A 20,319-nucleotide genomic window follows, 5' to 3' on the forward strand; every position below is an offset into this window, starting at 1 on the left:
CAGAGAGCGTTGCAGAACAGTGAACGGTGGTGCAATCAGTCCCAGTTTTTGTACGGTAAGCAACATTGAAATACATACTGTTACGTTAAAAAACAATGGCCTCATCTTCCTGCAAATGAATGAGATGACCTAAGGTTCCAGGGAACAGGAGGAGAGGACTACGAACGCGCTGATTTTATTGTATTTAGCAATTTTTCAGAACCTCTCAGCGGCATTATATGCAGGAACAAGACACACATTTAGGGACTTACTGTGATCATCAGGGAAAAAGGAGAAACATATTGTCATTTTTTCCCGTGCTTGTTGCTGTGAGTAAGCCTGCAGCAGAGCTGTAAGTGGTCAGTGGTCAGATCACATCACACACACAAACACACACGCATGCACACACACCTGCTAAAGTGACTTAGCTCATCTCCAGCCTCAGCACTACATGGAGTAAACCCCATTTCACTGCTGCACGTAGTGTTGCCCTTTCTCAGAGTGATACAGCTGCATCAGTCGGCGTCCAGCAAGTAGCTGCGACGTGCGCAAAGGTGCAAGGGCCCGTTCATCGCTGCTTGCAGCTTTAATTATTATTATCATCTAATATGCATCCGAGGCCCCCAACTTCCTCTCTAACTGGAGGTTTGGCACCTTAAATATCAATATCGAAGTAATTTTAGACCCAATAATGTTCCGACGACTTGATCATCTCGTGATACGAAAGTCTCTCCTCATCAAGGCCACCTCATTTAAGTCTGAGGAACATCTTGCATTAAGACAGCCATCAATCTATCCATTATCAATCAAGGAAAGGACTCACACACCACTATCTATTTATCTTGCCAAGTGCTCTATTAATATCAAATTAATTTCCCCATTGAGAGTATCAATCACTCAAGCAGTTTTTTCTCAACTCATTAGCTTGGTAATTGTCCTTGTTTACAGGGGAAAGTCAAGACAGGATGGCTCAAAGAGGCTGGTGGAGCAATCTACGCAGGCTTGGGCAGTTTCCTGCAAACCTGTGCTGCATTCTCCGTAAGAAAATTTTACATATTCTGCATTTCCAGTTTGTAAAAAGTAGAAGTTTCCAATGTCAATCTCCATTTTTTTTAAGAACTTCCATGTTCAGAAGTTGTCAAGAATCTCATCTTCTTCCAACAGACTGGGAGGACGATCTCACATGGGGTTATTATATAAGGCTGGTGCTGCCTGACAGTGCTGTCAGATGGCTGCATCTCAGCAGATGACATCAATCAAGAGCAGACTTGGTGCTTTTTTAGCTCTGTTTCAAATGATAACGAAAATGGAAGCATGCACAAACTCAACTTACATGCCATCAGTTCAGTTTACAACTCAACATTTAGAGAATTCGTAATGTATTTAGATAAAAGATTGTGACGTAAAAAAATACTGCATTGCAACTCCTGTAATCAAATCCTGTATCCCTTTAAGAGAAAGTTTAGAAGTATTGCCAGCAAAATGTACTTAAAGTACCGGCTCAGCAGTAAAATGTCCCTTGTGACTGCTGTATTTATTATATATGACATTATTAGATTGTTGGTACTGATGCAACAAGGTGTAAGCAGCATTTTGCTGTCGTAGCTGCTCATGTACAATTAGCTTCTTCAGTCCAGTGTGTCCCGACCTAGGGGTTGGGCCACTGCAGAGGGTCACAAGAAAAGTCTAAGGGATTGTGAGATGATTAATGAGAGAAAACAAGAAAAACTTTTCTCTTATATTTGCTTTTCGAGGGGATATTGGAGAATATCACCTCTTTGTGTATTGAAAATGATGAATTCCTCAACTAGACACAGCTTTTTTTGAAAGGGGCCACAAAGTTTGGAATCCACTGATTACATTTTTCATACTGTTTTGTATTCTATAAGCTTATCATAGAGTTTTTTAAACTGAAACTGTAACCTGAAGGGTAACTTTACTTGAGAGATAATGTAGTCAAGGAAAGAGTACAATCATTTCCTATGGAATTAATTGGAGTAAAATTCAAAAGTAGCATGAATTGGAAAATCCCAAATTAATTACATAAAAATTGTAACTAAGTCAAGGACGTCGTATAGGGGGGACACTCAGGGCCCCAGTGGGATGGGGCCCTCAAAAAGCGTAAGGGGCCCTCTGACCCACTTTCGTTATGCTGCAGTCAGATGCCTTTCATAAGTATTTAAACCTTCAAACCCTGAGCAAATTCATTTGATTTCTTTCAAACACATGGGAAAAAGACAACGAGCAACCTGTTATTACATGTTTAGCAAATAGCAAAAAAAGTTAGTAGATTAAGAAAATTATTTGGAAAAAAAGCTAGGGAAACATGTCTCAGGAAGAAAGGAAAAGGTAAGGGGAAGATCATATTTATAATTACCATAACTTCACAAAAAAATTAAACTAATTTTTCAGTCATTTTCTTAAATCTTTTACTAATTCCATGCTTATTTTTGGGTCATTTCTTCTTTCATTCAAAATCAAGCCTATTTACTCAAGTTTTAAATGGTTAAAGGAGCATAGTGGTTTAGTCCGTCCCTGCATTACAAGTCATCTGTAAACACAGCTAGAGCTGATTGACTGCGTATGCTGCTGGAGCAACGACGAACACTGTCATGTCTTTTGCAAAAACTAAGTTAAAAAAATAAAAATAGAAAGACAGCAAAGAAAGGGAAAGAAAGTAAACTGACTTTCTAAAAAAAAAAAAAAAAATCAAAGGTGCAGGAGACATGCGGATCAAGCGAGGGCCCACGGAGACTGCTCATTCATAGGCCGCATGTTGGTGGTACACCCCTGACCTAAGTACACTACTTGAGTACAGTTTTTACCACCAGTCCACAATCACCTCCTCATCTCTCTCCATCTCTCTCCATCTCTCTCCTGTCCTCCTTACATTAAGAACGAGGTGATAGAGTCACTGAAGGAAGACTCGATTTAGGACACGAGGGTGCTGAACATCTAACGGGTGCAAATGGTGACACGTTTCATTGGCCATCTCCTTTCCACCCATGCAGCTCACTGCGCTGTTGTCTTTATTTGAAGAAATGGGACATGGAGAGATTAAGTATGATTGCATGTGTGACGAAACATTCTGTCACTCAGAGTAATAAAAGCACCGAGACACTTTTAACTTAATTCAAGATATAAATTAAATCTACATCTACTAATTATAACGCATTAATTCTTAATGTCTTCATAAGGAGTGTGCAGGAGCTTTCTTAATTGCATTTTTGATGCCGATAAAAACTGATCACATCCTTCTTTCTAATCAGAGCACTCATTGTTCGTGTATAGTGCAAATATCAGCAACCGTGCGTGTGTGTTGACTCTAACCTGGTGTTAAACCACAGACTAAATCCTATTTGGAGCCATGCAGCGCTCTGGCAGACAAAAGCAAAGCCAGCAGCCAGCTCAGCACTCAGAGGTAACATTTACACAGGGGACTGAGAACATACTGTGGATCCCTACAGCTACACAGCCAGCTTGTCAAAACTGTCTGTATACTGGGAGCTGTCAGGCCTTATGGACTGAGGACCCCATCAGGACACAAGTGGAATTACAGGCTTTCAGTTAGAAAATGTTGCCGCTGTAAAACATTGTGTTAGTTCTTAATATTATAGCAGTCACCAGGGGCATTTTACTGCAAAACGAGTTCATTTACTTTTGATGCTTTAACTACTTTTACTAAAGTAGGGTTTTGAATGCACATATTGTTTAACACTTTAAAAAGAGCAATATCACTTTTCTTATGCTGCTTTAAGATGCCTTTCATAGGTTTTTTAAAACTATGAATCCTGAGCAAATTGGTGTGATTTCTTAAAAAAAAAAAAAAAAAAAAAAAAACATGGGAAAATAATAGTAATAATTCAAATAATTACATATTTTAAAATATTATACATAATTCTTATAGTGTTTAAGCACTTTTCGAAGGTGATTTCTTTTTGTTGGTTATTTATTTATTTAACTAATTTTCAGGAATTGTTCTTGCACTTTTTTGACTAATTTTTTGCTACTTTGGGGGTCATTTCTTCTTTTGTTGCTTATTGCCTTCCTCCCATGTTTTTGAAAGAAATGAAGCCAATTGGTTCAGATTTATAAATGGCGAAAAGCTCCCGTGTTTTTTTGTCATATTATGTGTGGTGTTTTGACTCACTGTAGTAGTTCCGACCAAGCAATCTGATTGGACAAGAGGCCTTCAATAAGCGCTGACTGGCACTTGTTTTTCCATGCTTGTATCACTCCGCTTCACAGGTGTGCTGAGTCCTTAATTAGGCTGCATCAAGGGTCGTCGTGACAAACTTCGCACCGCAAAGAAGAACATTTTTCCATGTTAAAAAGACTAAAGTTTGAGTTAAACGATGAATGGACACTAGAAAAGGATGAAAGGAGCGAGAGAAGACTGGACACTTCACCGCAAACCCCCAGGTGTGCTCATATTACAACAGAAGACGTCGAAAGGTAGGCCCACTCTGATGAGTTATCATCTCAGTGCTGTTTGTCACCGAAGCGACTGAAAACTGACGCGTATTTAACAGAAAAAAACTAGCAGCATCGTACAAAGTAGCTTTCTCGGAGTTTCTGCGGCTTAAGGCAAGTTAACACTCATAATAAACGTCCAGTGCCACTTGTAATTAAGTTTGACAAAAATTGAAGAAGACTATTTTATTTTGTCCAAATGTTTATTGTAATATAAAACATGACGGTGCTTTGTTCAGTGAAAAAGTGAGATTATCTACATTAAATTTTGAATAAAACAACCATTTGTGGAACACACGGAAGACGAGGAACATATTACTTTAGCTTAAAAGTATCTGTTTGGTTTAGCAACAGAAGTAGGAAATATCTTTTCATATATCTTTCATGTCTATAGTTTTCTGGGCAAATTGATATTTCTCACTCTGAATGTGAGGCTCCGCTGCTGGGATTCTCAAAATTATGAGTTTAAGAAGAGGAATTTATTAAATTATTTGCCAAATAGATGTTACCAGTTATTTTTGAGATTTTACATGTCAAAAACAACAAAAATCAAAAACAAACAAACAAAAGGCCCTCATAAAATCGTATATCCCATGTCTAAACATTTTTCTAAGAGTTTTAAAGATGAATTTAAGACATTTACTGCCAATTAAGGCCTTATTTTAATGAATTCAGTGCCTTATAAGACTTTTTTTTTATCAGTGCCAGACCAGTTGCAAGGCTATTTGTGATGGCAGAAACGAGGGTCGCACCACTGTACCCGTTTAAGGTATACGGTGATATGAAGGTTGATTATTATACCATGTACATGTGCTTATCTATGATATTGAAAAAGATTGCAACTGGACAGAGAATCTCACATTTATTTTATTATTTATTTGTTTTCAAAAGGGAGACTATTTTAGCATTAATTGCAGTTAGAAAACATTTGTTTAACCAAAACCAACCCTTCTCTTTTAATCTTTTTAATGGCCATTCTGACTGATAACAATAATTCTGTAAAACCGTGATACCACGAAGCCACGATATGTTCTGAGTCAGTTATCATGCCATGAAAATCTCGTAATGTTGCAACTCCAGCAAAAGATCGTGTAGCTGCTTTTTTATGGTTGTTCTATTGTTATCTAATAAATGGTGCTTGTAGAACTGTGAATAATCGACCGAATGAAAGACGAGTTCACTCTCCCTCCTGTGATGTTGCTTTATTAGATTTTGGATTCATAACCTCTGGTTTAAGGGGACGTGGATGCTGATGAAAACCTCTGTGTGATATAATATGATGTCATGGGAAAACATCATTTAAACTAGAGATGTTCCAATATCACTTTTTCCTTCTGATGTCCACTCCGATACCTGAACTTGCAAACTGAGTATTGATCTGATACCATTGTATTAGGGACTGTTCTTTATTTATTATTAATATTATTATTATGTCAGAGTAGGGGCTGCTGGGGTGTGACTGTTCTCTTTCCTGTTTTACAAATATTTTAACTTGAGCCTCCCTGAGTGACTGGGGGAAATGCATGAGCCCCTCTTCACCATTCATAACCATATTTCAGTTTTCGGCAATGATAAATGGTGTTATTTTGGAGAATTTTAAAGAAAACATGTCTTTCAAACCCACTTACAGGTTTTTAAGGTATTAACAATAAATACAAAATAGGACCATTTTTAGATGAAGATCACTCCCCTTAGCCAAATCAAAAACCATAACTCCCTTCCCGAACCTAAGGAAATATTTACCTCCCAAATTGTGCATCATCCCCTCCCCTCTCATAAATAACAAACAGTCCCTTAAAAAATAACATTTATATTTATTTTAATGTATACTACTAACCCTGTATGAATGTGAGAGGGCTGCTATTGTTAGTTTGGCATGACTCTGGTAGAAATCCTTAACTGGTACAACTTTCCAGTGTCAAATATTGCCAAATTGTTGCTATGTTGCTAATGACTAACATTAAACTATTTACTTAAAATCAAAACATTTTAATCAGTATCAGAACAACACTAGAAAACAGTTGTGGGGGAAAAAAAGGGAAAAAAACAACCTTGATCTGGAGTGTCCAACACTTTAATACAGAAAATTACAAACATATTAGTTTTTCTTACAATGTCTCAAAATAACCTACTTAACACAACAAATGTAAAACATATTACAGTTAAAACATCTATACACAGGCAAATGTACACAATATAAAACACATATATACACTCTTTTAATATATTATTATATAAAGATTTGTGTTTTTTTAACCTTTAAAACTGGAAGCCAAACAGCTTGAAGAGGGAGTGTTTCACAGAGGAGAATGACGGTTGAATATCACACTGACACATCATATATTATGGATAGGTAGTTTTTACATACAGTTGTTGGATCCTGTGTAGTAAGCATGCCAAATTTCTGAAATAACAGTTGAGATAGACAAAGAAATACCATTTGAATACACAAAACTGTTAAAATTGTTAAGTGCCGTTATTATAAAGGATCTAAAAGCCACATCGCTCTGCAGAAAAACAGCTCACAAACAATATGGGGTTACATGTGCAGCTTCGTACATGCTGGAGTGTTAAGGTCGTGCATCATGTAGACTTTTCTATTTACAAAAAACTCAATGCTGTTTAGCTGCCGTGACATCAGCACACACAATTAGGAGTTTTAAAAGATCGCTGTAAACCAATTAATACTGAGCATGTGGAAACATGTTATACTGTTGGACCCCAAACCACATGGTTTTTTATGTCTTTTTTTACTACTGATGATGTGACCCATGAATGAATCCACAGAACATGTTAAGTGGGAAGAAATACCATCGTTTTTTGAGTGTGAAATCCTTCAAATGACAAGAACAGGAAAAGATCACAACATTCACAAATTGCAAAAAACATTCACGAAAAATACAAATATATATGTCTGAGCTCTAGTCACTCTTTCCTCAAGCTGGTAATGCTTCCACGTTCTGTTCTGTCTCCATGTTTCTCTTTTTTAAATCATTTATATGTATTTTTTACAAAAGCAGCAGAATGAGGAGTAGGAGTGAGAGCAGGGAGTTGTTAGCTGCTGCTGCAGCCGCCGTGTGTGACGCTCCTCGGTTGTAAAGACGTGGAGTCCTCGGGGAATTCTGCTTCAGTTTACTAGGCGGCAGCGCCTTTAAATCCTCCAGAGCGCCGTAGGCTGCCATGGAGAACTCGGGATCTCCTGTGGTCAGCAAGTCAAACACACAGGACTGAAAGTACACATCCTCCACCTGCAGAGTCTCTCTACACTTTGCTGTGGCCCGCTCCACTGTGTAGACTTGGTGAGGAGGCCGCAGAGGACCCAGCTCTGTGTTGGTGCCCTGCAGGCGGGGCTGCTGGCTCTGACGGCCCAGCGTGTGCTCCTTGATGAGCTCGTTGCGTGGGCAGCCGTGCAGACAGAGCTGCAGACCGCCATTGTCCTCTGAAAAGTCCAGGGTGTCCTCAGGCATGCGGATAGCAAAGGTTAGGTAGCTGCCCACACGCCGGACGATGATGGAGGTGCCGATGTAACGGGCCTGTATCTTCACTTGCCGGCCCACTCCAGACCCACCGCGCTCGATAATGGTCAGGCTGCCGCTCTCACCGCCACTGCGCGTCCCATCCTGAAAGGCAAGCGGCAGATCTTCTGTGGTGGCTTGATACACCTTCTGATCTGTGCAGCCGTGGAAAGACTTAAAGATCACTGTGATCTATGAAAAGAGAAAAACATGAGATCAGAATTAAGTTAATATTAAAACACTAATATTTATTCTAAACTATAGTTTGATGGTTCTTCCTAACGTGAAGTAGAACATTTTAAATGTAGTAATAATAACAAAAGAAGACTCTCCAGTCAATCTTGAAGAGCAGTACCAATTAAAGCCACAAGGTGGCGGCAGCAAACCAAACATTTTGAGTGTCGTGATAGGTGTTGATGGCCCACTCTGGTCTCTTTACGGAGTGACACTGATTGCTGTCAGTGGTCCACTACACTGTTACCACCCAAAGAGGAGACTGCTCGAAAACACTGCAGTTACAATCATTGTGTGGTCTTCACCATCACCTTTTCTTTCTTACCAAAAACAAATTACTAAAACTGAAGGCACTCCACCAGTCTTGCCTCAATGTTGGCTCACACAACAGTTTCATAACAGCCTCAAATCCCCATGTATCTTCCAGCACTTCTCCTGCACTGGCACTAGTGCTTGCTCAATGACTGACTGTGATTTGTATTCCAGCTGAGCTTTAAAAAAATTGGGGCCTAACCTCTGTTTCTTCAAAGTAGCTTGACAAAGCGGTGGCTGTGGTTAAGTTTACACTTACGGGGATACTGTATTTGATGGATGATTTCCTGTCTTAAGTCTGGCAGTTGCAAACAACTCCAAAAGCATGATGGGGGCATGCGGGTGCTGGCACAGACATACCCACAGTACAGGTTTGCATTAGGCTGCACAGCCAGGACACAATGCAGACTCTCGTTGAAAGAGTTTGTGCAGCAATCTCTGGCACAATATTAAAGCTTGTTGTTTTGTATGCTTTGTTTTCATGCAGGGTACCGCAAACTACCAAGTGTATGGAAAGTCAAGTCAAAATTATTTACTATTTAAGCATAAGATTCTTGTAAAAGCAGCTTGATTAACCTATTTTTAATGGACACAGTCTGCTCATGGTGAGCCTATACCAATGTGACTTTCACTTCCAAACAAAGATAAAGACCCAATATGGGTTTTACCAATTTAAAAACATTTAGAGCATGACAAACCAGCCCATTTCATTAACAGAATCAAAAAACCCTCGCTGCTGTCCAATTATTCCCTTATTTTTCCACATTATTCCATATTTACACAAAAAGCACCCAGTTAATTATTTGACCAGAGGGGTGAAAAAACATTCCAGATCGTGGCGGTGGAGGAAAATGTTTGAGTGAGCGTTAATCACTACCATATGACCACCCATGTGTTAAAGGTAGAGCGCTCAAGCATGTCTGTGATTCAACACCGCCGAAGGACTCCCCTCCTCTCTCCTTTCCCTCATAGATCTGAAGGAGCTCCAAGACAAGAGGAATGCTGGAGGCTCGAGAGGCACCGTGGAATGACGATTAACTTCACATGTTGATACTTTATGGCAATAGTTGAGCTAGAAAGCCAGCACCCAGAAAAAGCCTGCTCATATTGGCCATAAGTTTCAAACTCACAATCAAAACATTTGTTTCAAATATTGTCGTTGGTTGTTGTCGTGAGAAAAGCACGACTCCCTCCCTGAGAGGTTGTAAACTAAATCTGAGGAGCCGTGATTTTGTTTATTTTTGCCAGATTTTTCTTTAATCCTTGATTTCCCCCCTGTGCAATATTGGAAAAGATTTACTGTTCGGGCCTCTATAATGAATTTAAAGTAAACAATATGTGAAAGACGATCAAAACTAAAAGAAGTGCAAAATGTGAGAGGGTTGGCAAGTTGACCGTTTCGTTCTTAGGGGTCGGATACCGAAAAAAGTTAGGTACTGCTGCTCTAAAATAGGGCTGCAACGAACGACTACTTTATTAATGATTCATCTGCTAATGTTTCATCAATTTCACTTGACTAACTGTTTTATTTATGAAATGTTAAAATATTCCTTAGAGCCCACAGTCTTCTTAGACAATTAATTTTTAGTCAGTTGACTAATTGTTGCAGCTCTACTCAAAACCATCCTCACCTTGCTTGTTGCTGTGGCGCTGGAGCCCAGGACAACGGGCACGTTGGTCACCTGCACAGACAGGAAGCGGTTATCGATCAGAGGCCACGCCCCTTCCACCTTGCAGGTCTGAAACTCATCGCGGAAAGTCCGTAGGTGCGGGTCTCCGAATAATCCACAGTGGGCATATTTCTTCTGACCGGCCGAGCCGGACACGAGGACACGATTTTCGTAGTCGCACAGCTCCGACACGGCTGGGCGTGATGTGCTGGGGACCTTGGCGGAGGAGGTGGGCCCATCGCTGGAGCAGTTGTGCTGAGAGAATAACTCCTTAATGCGGAAGACGGCCGAGTGGTAGACCAGGTCGCCCCTGCAGCTGCGCGCCTGACGCCGGGTGCACAACGCGTAGGCCCGCAAGGCAATGCAGTAGTCCACATCCATAGCCACGTCCTCCTGCAGACCACTAGAGGGTGAGGTAGAAGCCACATACTCCGCGTTGCAGCGCTGGATTCGACACTGCTGGCAGTGAGCTGGAAAACAAAAAGAATAAGCATCAACATTTGTATTGCAATGTCTTGCTGCTTTAACCTAATCTTAAAATCCATCTGACATTTACAGATACATTACCTCAGCAGAGTGCACGAGGCAGCACAGTCAAAACTTTTCCACTATCAAGTTTAGCTCAATCAGGAGAGCCATTAAAACCCAAATGCGTGAGCTCATGAGGCCATGATCCCACACTGTGCTCCAGAGTCAGTCAAATCTTATTTCCCCCAACTAGCCCTCACAGAAATAGCATGTAGCCCCACTGTAGGAGGAAACCAACCTGTGTTAGTTTGCCTCAGGGTGTTGAATGTGGTTTGGCTGTTGCTGAGGTAATTGACGTCCATTAAGCTACACTGCATGGCACGGCAGGGCCCGGTGTACGGGGGCTGCTAACTTCGAGAGGATCACAAACAAAGTGTCGCACTTGTTCTGCAACTCAGGGTCCAACCTGGAAGCTAGAGGGCAGATGGAGGGGGCCGCTAGGTTTAGCCTGTGATATTTGGGTGCCGTTGCCTAAATGTTGGGCTTTCTGTTCAGTTATGACTGACAACTGGGATATTTATTACCGAGGACAACATGAACTTTTTCTGTGGGAAGTCAAGGTGTGGATATTCATGGAGCTCATTTCAGTCATATGCTGACTGACTCCTGCTGTATTTTGGATACATTTCCCATTTCAGATCAGCAAAAAAAACAGGGCTGGTTGCAACACACTGCTCCTCTTTAGCAACAGAATAATCTTCGCGTTGTTCCAAAACACTGTCTAATCTCCCACCAGCGTGGACAAAGACAAGATAAACATGGGGATTTCACACCAGAACACATGAATATTTTTGCAGTTTCTTCCCTTCCACATATATCTGATGTGCTAAGAAGGAGCATGATGGATGATTAATACATCTTGACATGAGCTCTGATTAAAAAGAAAACGAGATGGAGTGTGAGAGGTCAAGTTGGAGGCACTCTGCAACCCTCCCCTGTCTCGCTGCGACGTCACCCAAGTCTGCTGTGATTGAGACTTTCAAACAATCACTGCCCGCACAGACATCAACAACCACGCATCTCCCTAAAGGGTCTCTATGCTCTGGCCACTTAGGCTACCAACAAGTGTGAGGACCATGTGGGAAACATAGGAACAGAAAAGGAACAAGCAAATGACCAAACAAACAGTATACGCTATGTTTTAGTATGTTATAATTAGTAAATTTTAGATAGAATTGTAAATAGGGACAGTGTGTACCATATGACCCAGTCTTTAGTTTGCAGACTAACTCAATATTTTTTTCAACATTTCAACAGTAAGCACCATACTAACTCAGATCAGCTCACTATTTACGTTAAACAAGGCTGAAAAACTTTGATTGTATTAAATGGTAATGCAGTGGCATGTAAAATATAGTAATTACACTTTGACATAGTGTAAATAAACACGTTTTTAAAAAGGATTTGTTCAACAAATAGGCTAACCTACATAACTCTGCAAAACATTTGCATGCATTCAAGAAACTATTTTTGCACATTTCAACCGTAAGTCTACTATCAAAAAACTTTTGGTGCTAAATCCAGTTCGATAAAGCTATTACAAAGTACCGAAATAATAAATAGAAACCTGAGGGGCTTGTAGGGTTGGGAATCACCAGAGGCCCCTCTATGCAATATGATAGCAATATTTATGTCATGATATAATGTTAATGCAATTTTAAACATTTAAAACATTTTTTCATCTGCAAATTGTGTACCCAATGTCTGCTCATCTAACTTCATATTAATATCAGGAAACTGTGTTTAGTGAACTCAAAAGGCAATTCGTTTATATTATTCTAGTAGACTACCAAAAGTTTAATTTGTATTTGCAACATTGATAATTCACAGAATGTCATGCAAAACTATCATAATAATATGCTATATCGACCCCCCCACCCCTTGAAGTTTCCAGGTGTCTTTAGAAAGGGTTATCTGGATTTAATCCTTATATCAAGATATACTGATTTGCAGTTTTCCTGCCTTAACAAATAATATGAAGTTAAATGCGTATATTCTGTCAATAGGAAATCTTACATGTATGACAACTTTTAGTCATATGATTTTAACACTTTTTGTAAAAAAAAAAAAAAAAATCAAAATAATGCTATCACTAATGCCCATTGTCAGGGAATGCCAAATGACTTTTGCAGTTTTACAAAATAAATTAATACAACTGTTTTGAGAGTAGCTGTCACAGATTACCTAATAGAGTTAATACATGTTTAACTAACAGCTGAAAACAAAACTCTTGAGTAAAAATCGTACCGTATGAGTCCCAAGTGTGTCATAAACACGCAATTCAAAAACATATTTGTAACTGGCTACAAAAATATTACATAAACAAGCTTCTTAATCCAAACAAAACATACCCACGACTGTGATAGTGGTTTCTGATCTCTAACTTTGATTAAAGGAGTGAGCAACACGTTCAGAGGCCAAAAAGTAGGACCCCCATGCATGGTAGCTAACACAGTTAATAAATGAAGCATGAATAGGGGAAAATACCATGATCCACTTCGCTTCGCCGTACACTAAAACAGTAAAAACTTTGTGTTGAAGTTACACTCGTGGCTTGAATGTTATAAAGGCCGTTTGGTGTCGGATTTGTGGCATTTTCTGGTTAAAAAAACAAACTCCGTGGTTTTCTTTTGGTTTGACTGCGGGTGCTGCTGGACGCCAAAGGCTAGCGAGCTATGCTAACGGGCAGCTAAACCGTAACTCCACAAAACTTGATAAAACCACAAAAGCAGCGGTGTTTGTGTTTCTGTAAAACGGGATAGCTGTTAAGTGGTTGGTAACAAGTTGTTTGGTGTTGTTGTGTTTTGCGAGAATAGGTGAAAATGTGTCCAAAAAAGACGTCCGTGGTTTGAGTCAACTCGTGCTGCTCGGCTAGCAGCGATAGTGCTGGCTGGAGGCTGGGATACTCCGCAGCAACAGGACATTACTTTGTCCCCTCTGTGGACGGGATACTTTCAAACAACAGCCACTTTCCCCCGTCTTAAACACAAAAAAAACCACTAAAACTAAAAGATACTATACGTGAGAAAAGTTTAAATCAGTTAGAGTTTGAGCTCAGTCGCGCAACAAGAGGAAAAAGTTAACTTTTTCCACCTCCATTGCGGGGAAAGCGGGACTCAGCTTTGCATGCAGGAGAGGAGTGGAGGAGCACGGATTGGGGGGAAAAAAGGCGACACTTACCTGGTCGAAACAGCAGCGAAAGTAAAACCATCGTCAACGTTACACAGTCCCAAAGCTGCCGCTTAGCCGTGATTTGTGGTCCGCTTCTCCCCATACCAATCCATTCAGTTAGAATGGAGTTCCTCGACTGCTTCTCATCGACGCTGCGGCTGCGGGAAATCAGACAAAAATTCGTCTTCCTTCCCAACGCTGTCATTCAAAAAGGGGCCCCTGTCTTCAGGGCGGCTCTACGGGGGAGGGGTCTAAAGTGTAGACGGGACCCAGAGGTGATTGCTGGCCAATGAAACACTAATTATTCACTAACCACTTGATATTTACATGTAGTGGCAATTACTTGGATGAGGACAGTGGAAAAGTGCCCTCAACAACAGAGAGGGCGGTGTGAATGTATAATTACCCTGATTATTACTGAGGAATCACAGGGTGTTGTGTTTATAATGGTATTATAACTAGGGTACTACTCACTTTTGGTAGTTTAACAAGAAAACCACTTAAATCTCTGCATGCTATCTTATTTTTTTTATCTAACCAGTAGGTACCATTGCATACCTGCCAATCTTAGGTTGTGAAAATGAGGGAGATTTTCTTAAGTACAGTGTTGCCAGATTGGAAATGTTATATGATCGAATCAGATGCTCAAAATTATCGTATTTTGAAAAATCACACAAACAAATAGATTAAATGTATAACTTTAGTAAACAAGTATTTAAATGCCAGTTTTTGTTTTTGTTTTCCTGCATGCTGACACAATGGCACCAGTGGCTGAGTGTTTTTGAAAACAAACAGCGGTGCATGCTCGACAATCGTGACCCAGCTAATTTATAGCATAATGGCCGAGACCAAACATGATTGGCTGGAAGGAGATCATGTGAGAAGTGATGCATAAACACAGATATAGGAGCCAGGAAATTAGTTAAAATGAGACGTTTAACTAAATGCTCATTGTTAGTATCACTATGGTCAAGTCATCGTACATTATGTCAGTTTTGGAATTATTTATCATAGATTGTACCAACAGCAAAGGAGAGCTTTCTGCGAGCCAGCTGTACGACCACACAGGCTAAAAACATTGACATCCCATAGAGTCTGCTGCTAAGTAAAGGTCAATGGAAGATGAAAAACCTTATTTCTACCATCTTACCTGCTGTCCCACATTACCTGACCTCACCCTACTTTATATTAGCGATGTCCCGATCAGAAGGATCGTAATTGGCCTAATTAATGCAATTTTTTTTAAATTGATCGGGATCGGTTATTTTGACACACACCCCACCCGATTTTACAGGTGAGTACTCTGTGTAAACACAGAGTACAATTTGTAGCAGATATTCTGGTTTTATTGTAATGTTGCTACTCCAATAAGTAGAGCTGCTACACCACTTTAAGTGGACTTGAATTTTTTGTTGTTCATTTTTAGTGAACTAGCTTTACTATAATGCTGTAATAAGATGAATTAGTACCAAATTTTATTTGTTGTGACGGGGACTGTTAAAGTTAATCTCTAACACTAATTTTAAGTGGAATTGTGATTATATTACTTTATAGTGTTCTGTTCTTTTTTACATCCACTTAATGGATGTGAGAGCAATTTCTGAAGACACATTTGAGTTATATTTGTTATTCTATTGAAAAAAAAACAAGCAAATGCTGCACAAAGTGGAACTGTGATGAGAGCCATATAAAAATATTTTTCAGTTGTTTAAATTTAAAAAACCTTTAAGGAACTGTTTGGATACAGCTATTAAACAGTCTGGATATAACTTTAAAGTACTTGAAGTGTGTGTTGAGCATCTGTATTATCCAGGTGAATACGAGTATCAGATCGGGACTCTGTCTCGGGAAATGTCAATATCAAATGGCTTGGATTGGGATCGAGGGCAAAAAAAAAAACGAGATAGGGACATCCCTACTCTTTATCTGTGTTAAGAAACAGACTCTTTGCATTATAAAGGACTCAGGGACAACTGTCCTGCGTGACTCCCCCTCCTCCTTCTGAGGACAAATGTTTGCATGTTTTCAGCATTAAGCAGGATTCTTCCACCTGTTGTTTTCTCACTCCAGATTTAGTGCTTAAATAATAAAGTAAGATTGACAATTGTGTGTGTGAAGTAAAATTATATCCCGCCTAACAAGTCGTATGACTTGGACACGAGTCAGACTCAGTTGAAAATTTGAAAACTTTAGGATCAACCTGACAAAATTAAGAATACTTGCGACTCAGCGTGGACTTCAATGACATGTGACTTCACCTGGACTCGAGCCTTTTGACTTGAAAAAACTTAATACCTTCCCCCAAAGATTAAAAAGTATTTTTTATAAAGTGTGCCTTTGAATCTATTCATTTCCTGTTCTAAGTTAATTTAATACAATTAATTTCCAGCAAATCAACATTTAATTCCCCAGATTCACTATGTCTGAATCTGAGAACAATAAAGAACTAAAGTTACATTCATGAGTGTCAGTTTGAAAAAATGATACCAAAGATCATTTTAATTGTATTCCAAAAACTATGTGATGGTCAAGAAAATCAGGTCGAAAATTACAGAGATGCAAAAACTGACTTACTTTAACTTATTTTCCAACAAACTTCTTTTAAACTTATAAATGCAAGTTTTTAAAAACATTCATTATTTTTTGCATGTATATGACTTGTAAAACTGGCATTACATTTGGTGAAGAGTGACTTGCTTAGGACTCAAAACGCATAGTTTAGGACTTGGGACTTGACTTGGGACTTCTCATTCTTGACTTTTGGTTTGATAAGGACTTGCCTGTCTTGATTTGGGACTTAACTTGGGACTTGTTGCTGTTTTTTAGCAAATATTCTAAATATAGAGGCTAATAAGTGCACACCAGGTGCATTATTTTGAAGGTAGAATTAGCATTATCCTGACATGATGACTAAAGTGTAATGACTGAGGCTGAGGAGAAATATATGGTTACATAACCTATAATGACCTATAATAACCTATAATATGGAAACCTATAACATAGATTTTTCCCCATGTCAGTGTTTTTTTTATGCTAGAGGTCAATACATGCCTTCTTTAGTCATTATAAAGGCTACAAAGTGGTGTTTTACCTGCAACAACACATGAGCATTGTCAGTTTTTGTCACTTAACAAAATTCAGAGAAAACGCTCTGACTCAATTATTTTCTCCCAGCAAATCTCAGCAAGCTATTCATTTTTCCATTACATTTTGAGTTAGCAACGTGCATGTTACTCTTTTCCTTTTGTGGCCAACTTTCCATTTCTCTCACCTCCTTCAACGACACTCAGTCTTTCATTTGCACAGCTGCTGCGAGGCCGGACCATCTGCAAGGCACATACACTCACCAGCTTTCAGTCTTTTTTTCCTGAAGTACACTTTGCAATTTTTGTGCCATGCAAATAAAGAAATTTAGCCCACCAGCCAATTACTGTATAAAATATTGGTATTAAGAAAATCAACAGTCACAGGTTGTGATATTCCTAGCATTAGAATAAAAGTTAAAGCTTTGTTTTGGTGCAGCTGTTGGCTTGTAGCTGTGGGTCTCCCTCTGCGCCTCCCTCCTGACTTTATGAGAGAGAAGTGAACCCAGACAGTTATTGGATCACTGGTTTTTCTATACACATGCAGGCTCCTCCGGCCACACAATTGTGTGATTCAGGTGGCCTGTCAGTCTTGTGAAAGGTCTTCACAGGCCCATGTTGATGTGGGGCTGATATATATAGTGGAGGGGGAAACGAAGACAGCTCAACCCAAGTGGAACATTTGGATTGTTCTGAGCTGCCAGAAGGGCCTCTGTCACACTGGATCCACTGTGCCAAGTTTACCCCCCCAGAGGGCTCTACCTTACTCTGTTTGTTCAGCTAATTTTGGAGGCTTGGTTGGTTGATCTGCTTTATGGCTGCACTTTATGTTCACATTTTAAATCCCATCAAACAGGTTACACTTCATATTCCTTGTGACAACTTGGACACGGGGCAGTGACAGTGTAGGAGGGAGATTTGATGTTGATGGTGTGTAGACTATATGGCAAAATAGAATGAATTCCTTCAGCACATGCCTCACCTGTTACAGTGTTTCTCCTCAGGACTGAGTGGTGACATTTCCTGCAGAAGAAGAAAACATTATTTACTTCAGTGTATAAGAGCTGAAGATGAGAAAATGCTTTTTCGGCACTTTAGTGATGACAAATAATGCATCTCCATGCGAAGATAAAAGATAATATTAGATAAGATCCTATAAGATAAAAGTTAACAGAATCGAAGCCATAGTTTCCCTCAATAAGCTTCTGTCTACTAAATGAGCTGCACACTGCGGGACTGATGACCACTGAAGCAAACAGTTAATTGATCCAGGTGGACGGTAAGGATGAATTCAGCACATGAAAGAAACTCGGATACCGCCTGTCAGGCTTGATGGGCGGAGAAAGACCTCTTTCTTCCCGTGTTTCCTTATGAGCATATTGCGTTGCATGACCCAGCAATATGTATATACTACCTACGTTAAAACAAATCGGAGAGACGGAGAGAGTGGGTTTACTACAGGGGTGTATGTTGGGTAAAAACAAGGCTGATGTATTTCTCCTGCTGACAGTGGGTCTCTTGTTCTGGTACAATAGGAAAAAAAGAGGTGATTTCTATAGATGTCAGAATAGTGCTGGACAAACATTAAGAATATCTGACACAGACAAGAGCAGAGGACCTTAAAACAGTGCAACTTAGCGATAGAAAATGTAGAGAGTGAAGTGACAGAGTGAGAAAGGAAGAATGAGAGAAGGGGGGAAGGGAGAAGGAAGGGGGAGAAAAAAAGAGGGAGTGAGGGATTGGGTTTCCTCTGACTGTGTGTCTGGGCAGCTCCACATGTTCCTCATTAAGGTCCTCACACTGTGGGACCAGCTCCACACCGGGATGCTTGTTTTTGTTATTAGGCCCAACGTGCTGTGGTCTGGTGGAAGCCCGAAAAACAGGGCCAGTCCCGGACCATCTCCTCAGCTTGCTGTCCTCAAACCGAAGAAAAAATAACTGCAGTGACCTCACATATCTACTGCAAGATGGTCAACACATAGTGCTCCTTTGAAACCTGCCGGTAATGCGTTTACATGAAACTGGAAAATTTATAATCAAATCTAATCTGATAAAGAACGCATCTGTGCTGCACTTCATAAATACAAAGCTGCGTAATTGCACAACCCAAACCATCTGTTCGCTTTTCCTATCAACAGAAGCTGTAAGTTTTTCTGGAAATGCAATGTTTACAAAATGATTTTTTTTAAAACTACAGTTGCAGGAAATTGTTGATGTGTCATGCTTCTGATTTTTGTTAAATTTCATGCCCATCTAGATTCGCCAACTAAGACATGTATCATGTTTCTTCTGTGGGCTGATAACATCAGAGATTGGGATCAGAAGTAGCACGCGCCCTCTGTAGCCTCCACTGGCACCACACGGTTGCAATATAAGAGACAAGCTTATTGAATTTTAAACAGGAACCAGAGCAAATTGACTGTTTTTTTTTGCAGAGGGCCCCTCTGTCTGAAATGAAGTGGCCTATAGCACAGCTGAGACAGAGAGTGAGAGCGAGATGAAGAGAGATGCAGAGAGCAAGTGTGTCTGGTTCAGGCCTCTCGCTGTGAGAGGGGATCTGTTATCTCAGCAGAGATAAGGGAAACTGTGGTGTGAGTGTATACGGGGCAGCGCTGATAGCATCTCTACTCAAGGATCCCACTTACGGCACCCTGATTGATAGCTGACAGCACACACAGGGGGGCTTTTGGAGTGTTTTTGTAGGTACCCCTCAATAGGTATCCATGCAGGCATCTGTTTACTGAGTTTCTTTGGATCTTTGTCTCTAAGTAAACAGGAATTATCACACTTGGATGTCATCTGAGTAGAAAGTCTGATAGCTGGAGCCCTGCGTTGCCTGAAATCTGAACTTCTGAGTGTGAAAACAGAGAAATATTCATTAATTTCACTATAAAACACATGATTTCTTTCTAACTTTCTTACTTTTTATATTTGCTGCTTTGGTTTTCAAAAGACTAAACCAAACTCCTCTCTTCTTCCTCCCTCCTTTCTCACAGAACAAATGTTGACACAGCGTCAAGCCCCATGCTCATGAATAGACAGTCAACTGACAGGTAACCCTAGCTCCGGGGTCGCCGGGTCATCCCGGCCTGATGAGGGATGATGGGTAAAATAAATGGAGAGCAGCACACAGAGGGACCTCTGATGTCCTCAGCCTAAAGGGAGAGAGTTCAGAGTCATTTGACCTCTGACCTTAACCCTGCATATGTGTTTGTATGTGTGTGCTTTGAGGGATAAACCTCTCCCTAATCCAGAATGCTCCAACATATATCTGCTTTTTTTACTTGGCCTAACTAATAAATTAAGTAGCAAAAACATCTCAATGTATGGCATCACTGAGCAGGCCGTGGAGCT

At 40.1% G+C, this 20,319-nt stretch overlaps 1 protein-coding gene across 2 annotated transcripts; it reads right to left on the reverse strand.

Moving 5' to 3' along the window:
- Positions 1-6,510: 6,510 nt before the first annotated feature.
- Positions 6,511-18,004, reverse strand: rgmd (RGM domain family, member D). Of its 2 annotated transcripts, XM_088077882.1 has the most exons (4): positions 17,948-18,004; positions 13,892-14,040; positions 10,145-10,653; positions 6,511-8,159 (listed from the first exon to the last, which is right to left on the reverse strand). In XM_088077882.1, the coding sequence occupies exons 1-4, from the start codon at positions 17,983-17,985 to the stop codon at positions 7,461-7,463; spliced, it is 1,395 nt and encodes a 464-aa protein (XP_087934008.1). In that variant the 5' UTR covers positions 17,986-18,004; the 3' UTR covers positions 6,511-7,460. The 2 variants fall into 2 exon arrangements, with proteins under 2 accessions (XP_087934008.1, XP_042370404.1); XM_042514470.2 differs by lacking the exon at positions 17,948-18,004 and having other exon boundaries at positions 13,892-14,135.
- Positions 18,005-20,319: the final 2,315 nt, after the last annotated feature.

This window comes from Plectropomus leopardus, chromosome 5, assembly GCF_026936395.1.
Source record: "Plectropomus leopardus strain MGB_pleo_1.0 chromosome 5, ASM2693639v1, whole genome shotgun sequence".
Taxonomy (NCBI): domain Eukaryota; kingdom Metazoa; phylum Chordata; class Actinopteri; order Perciformes; family Serranidae; genus Plectropomus; species Plectropomus leopardus.